Raw genomic sequence first — 17,500 nt, 5'->3', positions numbered from 1 at the left:
CTGGCTGGTAGCCCAGCCTGGCAGTGTGCCGTGGGTTCGACTCCCGATCCCGACGGCCTTTACTGCACCCCCCCCCCCATCTCTCTCCCCATTTCCTGTCAGCCTACTGTCTATCCCTCGATAAGAAATATTAAATAATTTGATAATATGTGACAGAGATGATGACTGTCTTTCTTTTGCTTTACTTATCTTGTCTCTAAACTGTCTCTCTGTTTCAAGTCTTCCTTCTTCACACACACACACACACACACACACACACACACACACACACACACACACACACACACACACACACACACACACACACACGCGCACACAAAGGAATGCTTGAAGCTCTGTTCAGACAAGGCAGGGATGAAAATCTGCAATCATCTCTCTGCCTACAGGGTCTCTAAAACCTGAGTTATACTTAGTTGCGCACATTCAACGCACCGTGACGCACTGTGAGCTTGTCGATTTGTTGCGCGACACTCACATGCAACCAAGTATAAAACAGGCATAACACACAGATATACAGTACACAGTACTGTATATAACTTGTAAATGCACACAAACACATAGACTTCTGTCAGTCTGTTCTACCTCTCTCGCAGTGTCCCTACTGGCTGCCGTCCTGTCAACCCATTCTGGGCGGGAACCCCTTTTGGTGTTTTAACTAAGCATTATGTTATACTTTAGCTATTGAAAAATAGCAGATCTACAAGCTCATAGCGCGCCACCGAGTGGCGCGCTATGAACTTGTAGGTCTGCTATTTTTGAAAAATCGTAAAAATGCGGCACAAATCTTTGAATATATATTCTTTCAGAGCGAACGTTTTTTTTTTATTTTGACGTCAGGCCTAAATGGGTTAAACATGATCCATTCATATATAAACTAAAACATTGTTAACACGTCATGGCTCTTTTCCCCCAGGTGTAAGGACAACATCATCGGTCGCCAGTGTGAGCGCTGTGCTCCCGGATTTTATGGTTACCCCAACTGTAGAGCATGTGACTGCAATGAGGCAGGAACGGAGGAGGACGTCTGCAACTCTTTCACTGGACAGTGTCTTTGCAAGGTGGAGGCACACACACGCATGCACGCATACGCACACACACACACACACACACACACACACACACACACACACACACACACACACACACACACACACACACATACATACACACAGAAGACACAGGGACAAGTTTCGGGTAGACTTTTAAACTAGACGTGTCTTTAGTGCTTTGAAATGCATTTCATGTGCAATAACATAACGTTGACCAATGACTTTGATGCACAATGATATTCGATTATCTACAGTTTCTACACTATCTCATGCAGGTTTCAAGTCTCTGCACATTTATTTTCACTGAACAGAAATTAATGGAATCAAATGGCTTGTTGAAGATCAGCTTAGGTACTCTTTTGAAAATGGTTGGCAGTAATGTCAAGGTTACCATGAGTTATAGTCACCATGGCCATCAGTACTGTATGTCCTTTAAACAATAACACACTTTCTTAATTATACTCAGAATCGTATCACAGTTGCCAAAAATAGCACATCTAAGACCTCACAATGCATTGGATGTACTGTATATCGGATATTTTCATCATGCAACCATAAATCAAGCTTATCTCTGTCCGTACATTGGCATCTCCGTTCTAACCGTGTGTGTGTGTGTGTGTGTGGCGTTCCTCTGCAGGAGAACGTGCAGGGTCCTCGCTGTGACCAGTGTAGAGTTGGTACGTTCCACCTGGACCCTACCAACCCTAAAGGCTGTACCAGCTGCTTCTGTTTCGGAGCCACGGACCGCTGCCGGAGCTCGCTCAAACGACGCACAGAGGTACTGACCAACAGTCCAATGAGGAAAAGAAAAGAATCAAATGAAATAAATGCTTTCAACTTCACTAAGGCCCCAAAAAGTGTACAAAATGGCTTCATAAAGCAAGAAGACATTCTGTATTAACATAATTTGGCATCACCTGTGTCTTATTTATACATTTTGATAGTTTTTGCATTCCCTTGAAAGTTTTTTCTAGTGTTGTTTCTACTGATGTGGTCTCCTCTCCTCTCCTCTCCTGCAGGTCATGGACATGAAGGACTGGGTGTTGATAGGAGTGGACAAACAGGAGCTTCCAGTGGTAGCGTACCCTGGTCAGGACCTGGTAGAAGCAGACCTCAGTGATGTTCCTGATGTCTACCAGGACCTCCACTGGCACGCCCCCAAAGCATACCTGGGAGATACGGTAAGAATTCACAGAGGGTCTTTCCATCAGGTATCTGAACGGTGATGAAGACTTCATGGTCGGTCACATCCAGGATGATCTGATTCTCTGACACCAGAGTATAAATTATGCATTAGTAATTTAAAGTATTTTATGTAGGACTGTGAAATGTGACTTTAAGGATACTGCTTCCCTCACAAGATACTACAATGTAATATTTTGTACAAAATGCATTTATTATAAAAGAACATGTTGACACATGACATGACCAGACACACTTGGGAAATATCAGAAGTATCACTGAAAGATGCATGCGATAAGTCCCAAAATGGATCCTTGCCTTCTACAGATATCCTTAAAACAACCACGGCTGTGGTTGTTTTTTCCTTGTTATTGATGTGATTCCGCTGTATTTACCATGGTGATGAGTGAGGGCATGACTAGGAAACATTTTGGAACATTAGGAACAGGAGACACTAGGAACATTTTGAAATGGAATGTTTTGGAAGAAGAGGCAGATGAGAACATGTCAGTGGAAGAACACATACTGCTAGTAATAGTTTCATATATTTTCAATGTCTGGTGAGGTAAGGGACCAGGGGTTGGCTTGGCTACTGTACTTTCAAAGGGGTTGTAAGGCACACAGTAAATTCACAGCCAAGTCACGTGACTGTCTGGGGATATACATACAGTATACGTGTATAAAACAACTGATTTTATCACTGCACTAAGAGCAAGAGATTGTGTAGATAACTCACAATGGGGGCTACATTCATTTCCCATGTACACGTGTACTATCAAAGAAACTGAACCACACGCATACAAAATATGGAAAATACATGTACACGGTTTCTGCCCCGACAGCAACAATAATATTGCATGTTTTTAAAACATATTCTTTGTGTCTCTCTCTAGGTGTCTTCATATGGAGGTTATCTGAGGTACCGTCTCCACACTCAAACGATGAGAGGAGACACTCTGTCTCTGCCTTCCGAGGCCTCAAGGCCTGATATCATACTTAAGGTACACAACACACACAAACAGTGTACACTACACACTCACCAACATAGAGTATGGACATCTTATCGTTTATCTGACATGCCGGCTAGCACACAGAAAACACTAAGTACACTACACTACACTACACACACACACACACACGCACACACACACACACACACACACACACACACACACACACACACACACACACACACACACACACACACACACACACACACAAACTTGGGAAACTCAAAAATACACACGCGCACACGCACGTGCACACACCGTACACATCAATTAATAATATGTGTTTTCTGCTCGTTACTCAGGGTAACCAGATGACCCTGGTGTTCATGGAGAGAGAGTATTCATCACCTGAAGAACCACATCTGGGAATAGTACACATGGTGGAGGTATGTACTTTCTGACAGTATGGTACTAAATAAAAACTATTTCTAGAAAAAACAATGTGGGTAAATTAACCCATTTTGGGCGGGAACCCCTTTTGGTGTTAGCATTATGTTATGCTTTAGCTATTGAAAAATAGCAGATCTACAAGCTACGAGCTTGTAGGTCTGCTATTTTTGAAAAATCGAAGAACAACTGACATAAAAACATAGCTTTTTCAGATGTAGAAGACATTTTTAGAATCTGATCTCAGGTCGGAGTCGTGACCCATAACGATTGGGAGAATTTGTGAAACAGTGGTCTAAAGATCTACTCTAAACCTACTACTACACTGTTATTAAACGTCTCTCATCTCTCTTTGTCCACAGGGCAGCTTCCGTCATGCCCAGACGGGTAACTCTGTGTCCAGAGAGGAGCTGATGATGGTACTGGTCGGACTGGAGTCTCTCCAGATTCGCGCCCTGCACTCCCAGTCGGCCCACTCCGTGTCGCTCCGAGCAGCCGTGCTGGAGGGAGCACGGACCCTGCCCGCGGGGCGCCATGCCAACAACGTGGAGATCTGCATGTGTCCTGCCAACTACTTGGGAGATTCCTGTCAGGTAAGACATGTTATGGTTGGTCAATACAATTCTGATCACTGATCAGTAAGAATTAAAGCCAGACTGCTATATCGGTTTCGCCGATATATCGATATACCATTATTTTACTTTTTGGTATCGGCAATTATGCAACCGATGCGTGTCGATTTTAAAACGTTTAAAAAAATAGCTTGTGAAGTTTTACATCTACTATATATTTGTTTATTTTACAAAACACCCGTCTCGTCTCGTCTCCTCTCCTCAGCAATGTGCTCCAGGTTACTACAGGGACACTAAAGGCCTGTTCCTGGGGAAGTGTGTTGCCTGCAACTGCCATGGCCATAGTGACCAGTGCCTGGACGGCTCAGGAGTCTGTCTGGTGAGGACTACAAATGATTGCATTATCATGTACATTATTATTTGAGCTGTTTTGCAACATTAGATACTTGAACCTTTAATGGAGTCACTTCACTACATCCTCTTCTTTAAACCTGTCAAGGAGGACTGGATTCTACTAATAAGAGATTTACTAATTTACTAATATTACTAATATGATTCTACTGTAGTGGCTCCCATACAGTATACACACTGGCGTCCCGAGAGACAAGTCCAGGTGTGCCTTGAGATTCTTCTCTACATGCATGTCTACGTGCCAACTGAATGAAAGCAGAGCAGAAGAATGTTTAAAATTAAATTGTGGCCATGTGGTTTTATGTTTTTTACTGATCTGTATGAACTTGACTTTGCCTCCTTCCACTGCATGTTTCTTTTTCTTTTTTTTACAACCTCATTATCGTTAATGTTGCTTTCCTCCTCAGTTAGACTAACAAACAGTACAGTATCTCTGGTGCCTTCCAGCCAAACCACAGACTTAGACTTAATGAACCTGAATTTGACTCTATAATTTTAGAATGTTCCCAACCCATGTTGTTATTCAGCTTAGTGTTTCTCAACCAATGACGACCCAATGAGATAAAGATTAACCTTCATTGATCCCAGAGGGGAATTCAGGTGTCATGCAGTAGCAGCAACATCAGAGAGAGAGAGAGAGAAAGTTAACAATGCATTTGCTATTTTCGGTGAATGTCCCAAGAATGGGGATGCTAGGGTTCATGTAGTTAGAAAGCATTATCTGGCTCCTTGGGGGCTCCAAATGTATTGGATTTGTTCCAGATATATCGCTGCAGTACAATGTTAATGTTATTTTGGCTTTGTCGCTTTTACAAGCTCCTTACAAGCACTTTGGACCTAATAGTTGTATCCTCCGGGCTGAAAATAATAGTTTTCAATCCAGATATAAATTATGAGGCTGCAGTATGAAGTTTGGTGTCGTTGGCGGTACTGAAGGAATACCTCGGCAGTGCTGAGCCACTGACAGACAAGCTGCTGAGATATCTGAAGCCCTACGGGTTAAATGTGATATTTAGATCTCCTCTAAAGATCTCGACTTGTTTGGTCTTGAGCTGTGAAGCAATGGAACACAGGTGAAGGGCGTGCGTGCGTGCGTGCGTGCGTGCGTGCGTGCGTGCGTGCGTGCGTTGCTTCGAGATGTCTGGATGCGATACCACTGACAGTAGACCTGTTCCTCTCTGTAAACAAACGTCATTGTTCTCCAGGAATCTGCCCTCGCTGCCCCCTCGTCTCTTCTGACAGTATGCAATAACATTGAAATTGCAATCCATAAGATTTATGTCCTTCCCGGGATTCAAACCCACATCTCACGCGCGGGAGACAACATTTCAACTAGTGAGATGAAACAGAAGAACGCCCTCTTATCAACCTATGTACTGTAGGTGTCCCACCCAAACACACAGTCTAAATATGTCAGTGGAAGAGTGGGGAGACCACCTCCAACTCCAACCACTGCAGATGTACTTATATTGTATTAATATTAATGCCATTCTGCCAAACTTTTGAGACGTGTTCTGAGCTATTTGGTGTAGACAGATTTTATTTTTTGTTTTTAACGGTACAGTTTTAACTCAAATCTAGGGTTAACAAACTCTGATACAGACTGTTTAAAATAACATTTGTTCACAGAATATTCCGTATTGCAGCAGTATAATCTTCTGTTTTGTTTACGTGTGTCTTGTTTTTGTTTCGTCAGAACTGCCGCCACAACACGGCAGGTGAACACTGTGAGAAGTGCCAGGGTGGTTTCCTTGGTAACAACAGCCTTGATGGACAGGAGGTGTCCTGCTCCAGCTGTCCGTGTCCCCTTCAGGTCGCTTCCAACAAGTTAGTGCAAGATTTATTATTCCAGATTAGTTTCTTTTCTCTCCTCCTCTTCACTTCATTATGACATACTTGCTAATGCAATCTCTCTTTTTCATCGCTGTCGGTCTCTGTCTCAGTGTAGTTTTGTGGTGTGAGAGAATTTGTCCACATGCATGTCTACATGCCGACTGAATGAGAGCAGAACAGAAGAATTCTGTTGCCTAACTGATCTGTATGAACTTGACTTCGCCTTCATCCACTAAATGTTTTTTTTTACAGCCTTATCATCGTTAATGTCACCTTCCTCCTCAGTTAGACTAACAAACTGTACAGTAGGCTACACCTGGCGCCTTCCAGCCAGACCACAGACTACAGTTAGCATGAACTTGCCTTTGAGTTGAGTTTGATCTCTCTCTTCCTCGGACCAGGACCAGTTCAGAGACATGAGTCTTAAACATTATACTGTTACTAAACACCCTCTCTCTCTCTCTCTCTCTCTCTCTCTCTCTCTCTCTAGCTTTGCCATGGGCTGTGTGGAGAAGCCTAACAGAATGCAGTGTCTGTGCATGCAAGGCTATGCCGGGCCACACTGTGAGAGGTATGCCACATGCACGTCCCCGCTGGGCCTTAGCTCAGAACGCACTAGATCACTACATAGTACATACTGTACACCCAGTAGATGGTACATGTGTTACAGGCAACTTCACTTAACGTTATGAGATCATCGTTCCCATACATTTTACTGTAATTGGTCACAAAACAAGAATACTACTGGTACTAATTTATACCTGGAGCACCAGGTGAAAACTGCTATATAACTGGTAGAATACAAAAGCATTATATCATCGCTCTCGGGGGAGAAACCTTGTATCTCCAAATTTAAAATATGTTTTTTCGTTATTTAATGCCCTACTGGGCATACAAGAATGTCAAGCAAAAGTAGTGGAAAATAGCCTGCCTACAAGCTCAGCACGTAGGCAGGCTATTTTCATTATTTTTGCACGATTTCGTTCCATTTCCTGAAAAGTAACCGTTTTGGACACGGTTTCCACCCGACAGCGAAGTTATGTGGGCATCCAGGTGTTCTCAACACCTGTCGTTAATTACATCCACCCTCCCCCGGCTCTCTTTCTTCACACAGGTGCGCTCCCGGATATTACGGTAACCCCATGGTGATTGGCAGCACCTGCCAGCCGTGCCTTTGCCACGACAACACGGATCCCAACATGCTGTTCAGCGACTGTCACCCGCTGACCGGAGAGTGTCTGAGCTGCATGCACAACACCGCCGGACCACACTGTCAGATCTGTGCACCCGGTTACTACGGCGACGCCACCCACGCCAAGAACTGCACAAGTGAGTGAGCTGTGTAACATTTAGTCCAAGTAGTCGATTTTATAAAACAAGAAATGAGAGAAGACACTATGGGCTCCATTTTCGTCACCGCTAAACCCCTTATCCCTAAACTTCTTTGCCTTTTTTTACTATTTTGAAAAACATTTTTGAATAGTTCAACTAGCCAATCTACATTGACACGTTGTGAGCTTGTAGACTGGCCATTTTAACTATTCAAAAATGTTTTGCAAAATAGTAAAAAAAGGGAAAGAAGTTTAGGGATAAGGGGTTTAGCGGTGACGAAAATGGAGCCCTATATGTCAGCTTGCATTCCATTCTCTTGCATATTGTACCTCAGTGGGGCTGAGGTAAAATAAGGAAAATAGCAATTCTGCAAGCTTGTGAGCTTATAGATACAACAAAGTACTGTATGACTTAAGTGATTCATCAGAATAATCGATTTAGTGCATTATAAGAAAATATAGATACAATGAAGTACAAAGTATGACTTAAGTGCTTAATCAGAATAATTGATTTAGTACATTATAAAATAATAATATTAATCAATAGAATATTTGCAAGAAGATAATCTATAGTTGCAGCCCTAAAGTGAGGTTGAAGAGGATGTGTGTCACCTAGTTGAGTAAGTAAAATATAGAGTTTTTGATGGCAAGAAAGTTACCCAATATGAGATCATGGAATTATAGAAGACAAGGCCCACATGCAAAACAAATGAACGTTTTTCTGTGATAACCCCAAGACATTTGAAAATGTCCCTAAAACTGTGATGATCACTCACGCATCTTTTCTTTTTCTTATGTTTTTACCCAGAATGCAACTGTTCTCCTTGTGGTACTGAGTCATGTGACCCTCATACTGGTCAGTGTCGCTGCAAATCTGGAGTCACTGGACCACTCTGTGACCGCTGTGAGGTAGGCCCTGTGTGTGTGTGTGTGTGTGTGTGTGTGTGTGTGTGTGTGTGTGTGTGTGTGTGTGTGTGTGTGTGTGTGTGTGCGTGTGCGTGTGTGTGAGAGAAAGAGATATGAAGGCAAACAGTTCAAAGATAAAAGCACCGTCTCACTTGTCCTCAGTCCTAACCAGACGTGTTGTGTTGTGTTGATTCCAGGAGGGTGGCTACGGCTTCCACTCGTGTACCGGCTGTAAGCAGTGTGACTGCGACGCATCGGCAGCTCTGGTCCAGCCATGTGACCCCCAGAATGGACAGTGCTCCTGTCAGCCTGGAGTCAACGGTCCACACTGCAAACAGTGTGCCCCTGGACACTGGGACTATGGTCCCAATGGATGCAAGAGTGAGTGGTTTTAAGTTATTTCTGGGGGAGAGAGGGGGGGGGGGGGGTGCTTTATTGACAGCCCTAACCACTCGGCTATCAAGAAATATTCCTCTAATTCCTGGTTCTCCTCCGGGGGATGGCTGTAATAGCGGTTTTCATTGCATTGTATGCTAGCTAGTATATTAGTAACTAACGGTGGTCTACCTCCTGTTCCTCCAGAGTGTGCCTGTATGGGTGGCCGCTGTGACCCCAGGTCAGGAGAGTGTCGCTGCGCGGACGGAATGACAGGAAAACAGTGTGACACCTGCACACACAAGTACAGTGTTCCTGTAGAGCATGGCCACGACATGCACTGTGAACGTAAGCAATACATCATGACTGCACATGCATACACATCTGCACATTCTGGGTGAGGGGACTGGAGCTTGAATGAGAACTTTTTAAACAGCATTAACCACTTGAAACCTAGCATCCCTGTTCTGGGCATGACATAATAAGCAAACTTTTAGCAAAAATGGGAGAACATTCTTTGAGAATAGCTGACAAGCTCACGACGAGACACGTTGTGAGATTGTAGATTGTCTCTTCCTGCTATTTGACACACAATGAAGTATATTGGGTTAAAGTGGTTGCATATTTGTATACCCGCCAATTAACGATCCTATTAATTCCTATCTCTGTCTGTCTCTCTCTGTGTGTGTGTGTGTGTGTGTGTGTGTGTGTGTGTGTGTGTGTGTGTGTGTGTGTGTGTGTGTGTGTGTGTGTGTGTGTGCGCGCGTGTGCGTGTGCGTGTGCGTGACTGTGTGTGTCCTGCAGCCTGTGACAGCTGTGTCATCGTCCTACTGGAGGACCTGGATAAAATGAACTCTAACTTCCGCTCCGTGGCCAATCAACTGAAGAACCTCAACGCTAGCTCTATCGCCTGGGCTCAGCTACACAGCCTTAACAAGTCTATGGAGGATATCGCTGTAAGCACACACACACACACACACACACACACACACACACACACACACACACACACACCCCTTCTGGTACTTTTAATTATAGACGCACGGACAGCCTACACAGATGAGGAAGGTTTGAGTGATGTTCACTGTTCAAACTACACAATGATAACTAATATCACCATAAGAATCTCTAAATGTTCTTGACGAAGCATGGCGAGCTTCAGTGGGGCAGGTGGTTTCCTACTGTAGTTTCCAGCCGCTATTCCCCGGCACAGCTGCAAAATGTATTGGGTTTTCTTCAAACACAGAAGTTATCAAATGTAACTAAATATCATAAACGACACAGACTCGCATACCTGACAGCATCGCCTGGCTGATTTGTTTATTTTTGGAACAGTTCTTATATAACGCAATGCTAAGATGACCCTATAATATTTTCAATACAGAAAATACTTCCGTGAACCAGGGGATGACGTCAGGACTTCGTTAGTCTATAGTCTCACTTACATTGCTCACACACGCACACATGGAAGTGTTACTGACCTGATTTTCCCATCATTCGTAGCGTGCCATAGAGAACTACAACAGCTCTCTGGACGACAGCAGGAACAGAGCAGACATGTTGGAGGCCGAGGTCATGAACATTGATGCTGATATTAATGAACTGGAGAACAAGGTATGGACACACGCATGCATTGCAAACACGCACGCACGCACGCACGCACGCACGCACGCACGCACGCACGCACGCACGCACACACACACACACACACACACACACACACACTCGACTACATTTCAGGAATTAAGTATATCTTGGGTCTTCTCAAAAGCAAGGTTGTTGAACCTTTAAACCATGAACCTTTAAAAATGCGGCACAAATCTTTGAATATATATTCTTTCAGAGCGAACGTTTTTTTTATTTCGACGTCAGGCCTAAATGGGTTTAGGTGATAGCACATATACCCTCATTCATCTACACAAAACAAAACATTGCTGTCTGTGTTCTTAAAACGTTTATCACAAGCGTTCCTACTTAAAAGAGTGTTCTGAGATGAAACGCTCCTTTAAGAGTTGTATATTGTTGTGTCTCCAGGTTTCAGCGACCCATGACCACTCCCACAACGTGGAGGATAATGCCGTTGATACACACCAGAGGGCGCTAAACCTGCTGGACTTTGTGAACAATGTCACAATGGACATAAACGGTAAGAAGACACCCAACTCAGCACTTTAATGTCATCAGTCCATATTCGTTTAACAAAAATTATATTGAATTATTGATTTAGTATCATTTGGTTTGAAATCATGGCCATAAAAAAGGCTGCGCTCAGAAAGCCTCATGTCAATAAAGTTGGTCTATCGATTGATTGAACTGTCCCCCTTCCACAGACATGCTCTTGGCAGTCAACCGGTCGGGGGCGAATGAGACGGAGGATGGGCAGGATGAAGGAGAGAAGGAGAAGAAGCTGAGGGAGGTGGAGGCCATGTTGAGAGAGATGAGGTACAGGAGCTGTGTGGGTCAGAAGAAAATGGCCGACCGCGAGAAGACAGAGGCAGAGAAACGTGAGTGCACACTTAGATTATATTTGTATTATAATCACTTATGCCAATGAAACAAACGGTATTAACACCTCTATCTCCCATTCTCTTTATTCTCCCCCCCTTACCTTCTGCCTCATCTCTTCCTCTGTCTTCCCTCTCGGTCCTCTGTCAGTGTTGGAGCGTGTGAACAAAGAGCTGGTCAACCGTCAGACGGACAACAATGACCAAGGCAAGACCATCAGAGACAGACTGGACAAGTTCCATTCTGAACTCATGGACCTCAGAGACGCCCTCAACGAAGCCGTCAACAACACAGCCAGAGCGGACGAGATTAACAACATGAACGAGAAAGCTCTGGAGGAAAGCCAGGTGAGATGGGACACCCCCCCGAACGCATCCAGACTAACTCAAATTAGTCTTACATGATCACCTCTCATAATAATAATAGTGATAATAATGGTCAATAGTAATATTGACCATATTGTCAGGAGGACAAGTACAGACCTGTGGGGGACCCCGGTCAATACATTATGTGGGTTTTATGGTGGTGGTAGTGGTTACATAAAAGTTGTATTTTTTTTCTTTCTCTATTGTCTCTCAGAGGAAGGTAGAGGAGTTGGAGTCCCAGCAGAAGGAGGTAGAGAGTCTGTTGATGATGACTGAGGATGATGTGGCACAAGTCAACGACATGCTAACCATGCTGCAAGACTCTAAGGAGGTCAGCTATCTATCAACACGCACGCACGCACAGTCGCACACACATACACACGCACACACGCACGCACACACACACACGCACGCACGTACGCACGCATACACACACATTTCATTAAAGTGCTACATTTATTGGAAATCACATTATGTTAAACTTTGCATTCTTCACTGCCCCCTTCCTCCCCTCTCTCTCCCTCCCTCTCCATCTCTTCTGTGCCTCTTTATCTCCAGGACTACGAGAGGTTAGCAGCGCAGTTAGACGGAGCCAGGATGCCTTTGGGGCAGAAGGTTCAGACGTTTGCCCCGTCCGTGTCTAAGATTCCCCTGGTAGAGCAGGCAGAGGCACACGCAGAGCTTCTGGATTCACTGGCTAATAACCTCACTAGGTAAAAGACCTAGTTATGACCTAGTTATAACCTCACTAGGTAAAAGACCTAGTTATGCCCTAGTTATAACCTCACTAGGTAAAAGACCTAGTTATGACCTAGTTATAACCTCACTAGGTAAAAGACCTAGTTATGACCTAGTTATAACCTCACTAGGTAAAAGACCTAGTTATGCCCTAGTTATAACCTCACTAGGTAAAAGACCTAGTTATGACCTAGTTATAACCTCACTAGGTAAAAGACCTAGTTATGCCCTAGTTATAACCTCACTAGGTAAAAGACCTAGTTATGACCTAGTTATAACCTCACTAGGTAAAAGACCTAGTTATGACCTAGTTATAACCTCACTAGGTAAAAGACCTAGTTATGACCTAGTTATAACCTCACTAGGTAAAAGACCTAGTTATGACCTAGTTATAACCTCACTAGGTAAAAGACCTAGTTATGACCTAGTTATAACCTCACTAGGTAAAAGACCTAGTTATGACCTAGTTATAACCTCACTAGGTAAAAGACCTAGTTATGACCTAGTTATAACCTCACTAGGTAAAAGACCTAGTTATGACCTAGTTATAACCTCACTAGGTAAAAGACCTAGTTATGCCTGAGTTATTGGTTGAGCATCATGTCACATGGGCTGTATTTGGTGCTCGACACCGGCACGCAACTAAAATAAAGTATCAGGGCTTTAGTAATTTGTATGGATGCGTCGATTTTAACATTCTTGGCTGATACCGATAACAATAACAATAAATAACAATTTAGCCGATAGCCAATACTGATATTTGTTTATTTTGTTGTTATTATTTCACCTTTTTGTGCCAGGGAAACAAATAAATCTTCATTATAAAATGACTGTTAACCAACGTAGTCATCAAAATCATTAAAATCATAGTGTTTGCCAATTATTAGGGGGCCCACTTGCAATATCCTCACAGCCCACCAGTGGCCCACAGGTTAAGAAATACTGATTGGGTGTTAAAATATTTGTATATGTCATCATTTCATTGCATTTCATTGGTTGTATGTGTTGATCTTCTACAGCCTGATCGACGGCACCAATAAGGACGGTTTCATCGGCCGAGCTGTGAACGCGTCCAAGGCGTACACAAACATCATCGACGGCGTGCGAGAGGCCGAGGACGCTGCCAACACCGCCAACAAGGCTGCTATGGACGCACTGGAGGTACTGTCTGTATATATTTATATGCCTTGACTTATCATATGTGTCGGCTTTATTGCACATGTATTATTACAGTATTCCAGTATGCCTGGTTGTGGGCTTAAATAGACACCTCTCCATTGAGGTGGGTGTTTGGGACCATTGGCTTGGTGTGTCTCTCAGCCAATCACAGTCTCAGCAGACCGTCCTGTACTGTATTCAGTGTATGGTGTGTGTGTGTGTGTGTGTGTCTGTACAGAATGTGAAGGGTCAGGATCTTGGTGAGATGGCCGAATCACTGAGAAACCACAGCGTGGAGCTGGCCAACGAGGCTCAGAAACTACTGGACGATCTCAACACAGGTACACACGTCTGCGCACGCACGCACGCACGCACACACGCACACACGCACATACACACATACACATATAGCCTGGCTAATAAGCCAGACCGAATCAGCCGTTGGCAAAAAAATATTGCCTGCCGGTGGATTACAAATACCACACGACAGTGTGATTTGAGTCTGGCTTATTAGCCAGGCTAATACACATACACACACACACACACACATACACATACACACACACACACACACACACACATACACACACACACACACACACACACACACACACACACACACACACACTTGATCTGCTACACTGCTATTGTAGATCTGCTATTTTTGCTGCTTTTCAATTTGAATCCTGAAAAGTAACAGTTTTGGACATACTGTATGAGGTTTCCACCCGACAGCAACGATATCCAACTAAAACCGTGGCTGTGTCCTCACTCACTCACTACTGTACTTTTTCTACAGTAAGTTGTATGTAGGAGTAAGTAGGGAGAGATTTGGGACACAGCCCTGGTGTGTGTAGTCCTTGTAATTGCAACTTGCGTTCTTTTGCAAGCTGAGCTTACAGGAAGTTGAATGTGTTCTTGGTGTGTTTCAGACCTGAAGCCTCAGGTGGAGGAAGCAGAGAAGCGTCTGGTTGAAGCTATGGACAAGAAAACCCAACTGATGAATGACCTGGAGGATGTGAAGAAGAACCTCACCTTCAGCACAAGTACGACAAAATATAAAGCCCTCTAATTGTCTTTATGACACACAGACGCACTAATAGGACAGACACATACAGAAGGTGAGAGGTTGTGTGTTGACTGTAGCCGTTGTTTTCATGACAGATGTCAGCAAGGAGATAGATCAGGCCAAGCGTGCGGCGGAGCAGGCGAACGCCACGGCCACCAAAGTCAACGAGGCCTTGGGTCCAATCAAGGAACAGCTGGACCAATGGCAGCAGACCTACGGAGACGCAAACGCCACCAATGATGACATCAACAAGGCTCTGATGGAGGCCAACAAGACTGGTACAGAGAGAGAGACTAATAACCTTTATTATCACATCACAGGTTTACAGGTGTAAAAGAAGAGAGTTACATACTTTTTTCGTGCTCGCTCCATCATTTTGTCGTTTTCTTTGTGAGAAGGGAGAGGATAGAGATAGAGGATAGAAACAGGTCAAATAAGATATAAACAGATAATACGTATGTAGCAGGTATGTGTACAGGTATGACTATCTAACTCTGTCTTTCTCTCTCTCTCTCTCTCCGTCTCTCTCTCTCTCTCTCTCTCTCTCTCTCTCTCTCTCTCTCTCTCTCTCTCTCTCTCTCTCAGTGAGTATGTTGGGTGATGCGATCCCAATGTTGATGAAGAAGTTGGATAAACTCCAGAACCACTCTGCCCAGATGCCCAACATCTCTGAGAACATCAACCGCATCAGACAGCTCATAGAGCAGGCACGCAGGGCTGCCAGCAAGGTACACGCATACACACACACAAACAAACACACACAGACACACACATACAATGTCCAAATGTGCCACACATACACACTGAATAAAGAGACAAACCAACTCATCTCCCCTTCCTCCTCCTCAGGTGAGCCTACCGGTGAAATTTAACGGAACTGCAGGCATCCAGGTGCGTACGCCCCGTAACCTGGCGGACCTGGCTGCCTACACCGCCCTCAAGTTCTACATCACTCTACCGGAGGCCCCGCGAACCAGACGGCAGGACAACGCCACCAGGCAGTTTATCTTCTACCTGGGAAACAAGGACGTAAGCATCAACAGCTTATACTTCATATTTTGACATTTATTTAAATTGCATTGATTGTGATTTCATACAAATAAAAGTAGTAGTTTTTGTAGTTTTATCACAGCCATGGTTTTCTGGTATTTGTAGTCCAGCAAGGAGTTCCTGGGCATGTCATTGGAGGGGAAGAGGTTGCGTTGGTTTTTTAACATTGGAGGAGAAACGGCTGATGTTATGATGGAGGAAGATGTCATATCCAAGGAGGGGTTCAACAGTGTGATGCTTGAGAGGTCAGTCAGACACAAATGCATGTGCACACACACACACACACACACACACACACACACACACACACACACACACACACACACACACACACACACACACACACACACAAACACGCAGTACCCAATTTTGTCCACTTGGCTGACTGTGTGTGTGTGTGTGTGTGTGTGTGTAGGATCCTCCAGTATGGACAGATGTCTATGTCCTCAAACGATGGACAGAGAGTTACCAAGGCCAAAGTGGAGGCTGGAGGAGATAAGGGTCTACTCAACCTGTTAACTGATGACACTGTGTTCTATGTGGGAGGATTTCCTGACACGTTCAAGGTAAGGAGAGAGGGCTCTGTGTGCCCTGCATTCAAATAAAACTGTTTTGGAGTTAAAACTCATTATAATATTTCAACCACAAATTCAACCACAAATTCATTGATTCAATTTCAATGGAACAACAAATGATGAATTCTCAACGTTATGCTCAGATTTCCAGACTTAACTATCGATTTACACTTTCTGGTGTAGCACAAGCTCAGTGACCTTGTGGTCTTCCCTGAGACTGGGAGATTGGGGCAGCTCAAATCCCGGCAGAGTCACATCAAAGACTATAAATTGTACCCAATGCCTCCCTGCTTGGGTACAGGTCCCTGTGACTAGCCTCATAGGCTACTAGTGGAACTTCCCCTTTATGTCCGTATTTAACCCACCATAGTTCATAAAGCGATCATATTCCTCATCAAACATATCCCCTCTGTACCATGCCATAGTAGGAGATGGTAATAACCATGCGTTCCTCCCTTATAGCCTCCAACAAAGCTAGCTCTGGATAACTTCAAGGGTTGCATTGAACTGCAGTCTCTGAATGAGGACGTGCTGAGTCTGTACAACTTTGAGAAGATCTTCCAGCTCAACACCACCCAGGACAAGCCATGTGTCAGGTCAGTGGAGGATGTCTCATGGTCTCTCCGGGTCACAGGGTTTAAGAACCAGTGAGATATATATAGGAATACATAGGAATTGTTAAGGAATTGGACCATTAAAGGAGAATTCCATGCTAGAAGGCTTTCTTACCTTTCTTTGTAGTCGTTACGTCCCCATCAAAGAGGTCCAGGTGTTTTTTTGTGCAAAAACCCTCAATGAATTGCATTGAATTGAATTGAATGGGAATTGAATGGGGCTATGGGGTGTTGTGCTAATTCGCTTATTTCCATCGAAATAAGTAGTAAAGTGTGCCGCTTGGGATATTATTTACATTATGAAGAGAGGATATATACACAAAAAAAAATTTGAGCGATGGAAATAAGCAAATTAGCACAACACCCCATA

The 17,500-nt window shown here is 44.0% G+C and overlaps 1 protein-coding gene across 1 annotated transcript in view; it reads left to right on the top strand.

Moving 5' to 3' along the window:
- lama5 (laminin, alpha 5) overlaps positions 1–17,500 on the top strand; it is a 32,775-nt gene that overhangs the window by 3,081 nt on the left and 12,194 nt on the right. The window contains exons 8-36 of the mRNA XM_079529389.1: positions 914–1,058; positions 1,687–1,827; positions 2,069–2,230; positions 3,125–3,232; positions 3,544–3,627; positions 3,991–4,221; positions 4,466–4,579; positions 6,308–6,438; positions 6,935–7,015; positions 7,559–7,773; positions 8,584–8,684; positions 8,879–9,062; positions 9,264–9,404; positions 9,861–10,012; positions 10,560–10,670; positions 11,091–11,202; positions 11,387–11,560; positions 11,712–11,908; positions 12,141–12,257; positions 12,485–12,639; positions 13,684–13,825; positions 14,061–14,163; positions 14,755–14,868; positions 14,987–15,169; positions 15,477–15,619; positions 15,741–15,920; positions 16,047–16,186; positions 16,357–16,507; positions 16,979–17,112. Of these exons, the coding sequence (XP_079385515.1) occupies positions 914–1,058; positions 1,687–1,827; positions 2,069–2,230; positions 3,125–3,232; positions 3,544–3,627; positions 3,991–4,221; positions 4,466–4,579; positions 6,308–6,438; positions 6,935–7,015; positions 7,559–7,773; positions 8,584–8,684; positions 8,879–9,062; positions 9,264–9,404; positions 9,861–10,012; positions 10,560–10,670; positions 11,091–11,202; positions 11,387–11,560; positions 11,712–11,908; positions 12,141–12,257; positions 12,485–12,639; positions 13,684–13,825; positions 14,061–14,163; positions 14,755–14,868; positions 14,987–15,169; positions 15,477–15,619; positions 15,741–15,920; positions 16,047–16,186; positions 16,357–16,507; positions 16,979–17,112 (4,146 nt within the window). The remainder of the gene's footprint in view (positions 1–913; positions 1,059–1,686; positions 1,828–2,068; positions 2,231–3,124; positions 3,233–3,543; positions 3,628–3,990; positions 4,222–4,465; positions 4,580–6,307; positions 6,439–6,934; positions 7,016–7,558; positions 7,774–8,583; positions 8,685–8,878; positions 9,063–9,263; positions 9,405–9,860; positions 10,013–10,559; positions 10,671–11,090; positions 11,203–11,386; positions 11,561–11,711; positions 11,909–12,140; positions 12,258–12,484; positions 12,640–13,683; positions 13,826–14,060; positions 14,164–14,754; positions 14,869–14,986; positions 15,170–15,476; positions 15,620–15,740; positions 15,921–16,046; positions 16,187–16,356; positions 16,508–16,978; positions 17,113–17,500) is intronic.

Source organism: Electrona antarctica, assembly GCF_951216825.1.
Source record: "Electrona antarctica genome assembly, chromosome: 2".
Classification (NCBI taxonomy): domain Eukaryota; kingdom Metazoa; phylum Chordata; class Actinopteri; order Myctophiformes; family Myctophidae; genus Electrona; species Electrona antarctica.
Note: the sequence above shows the minus strand (reverse complement) of the source record. Positions and strands in the feature narration are given on the sequence as shown.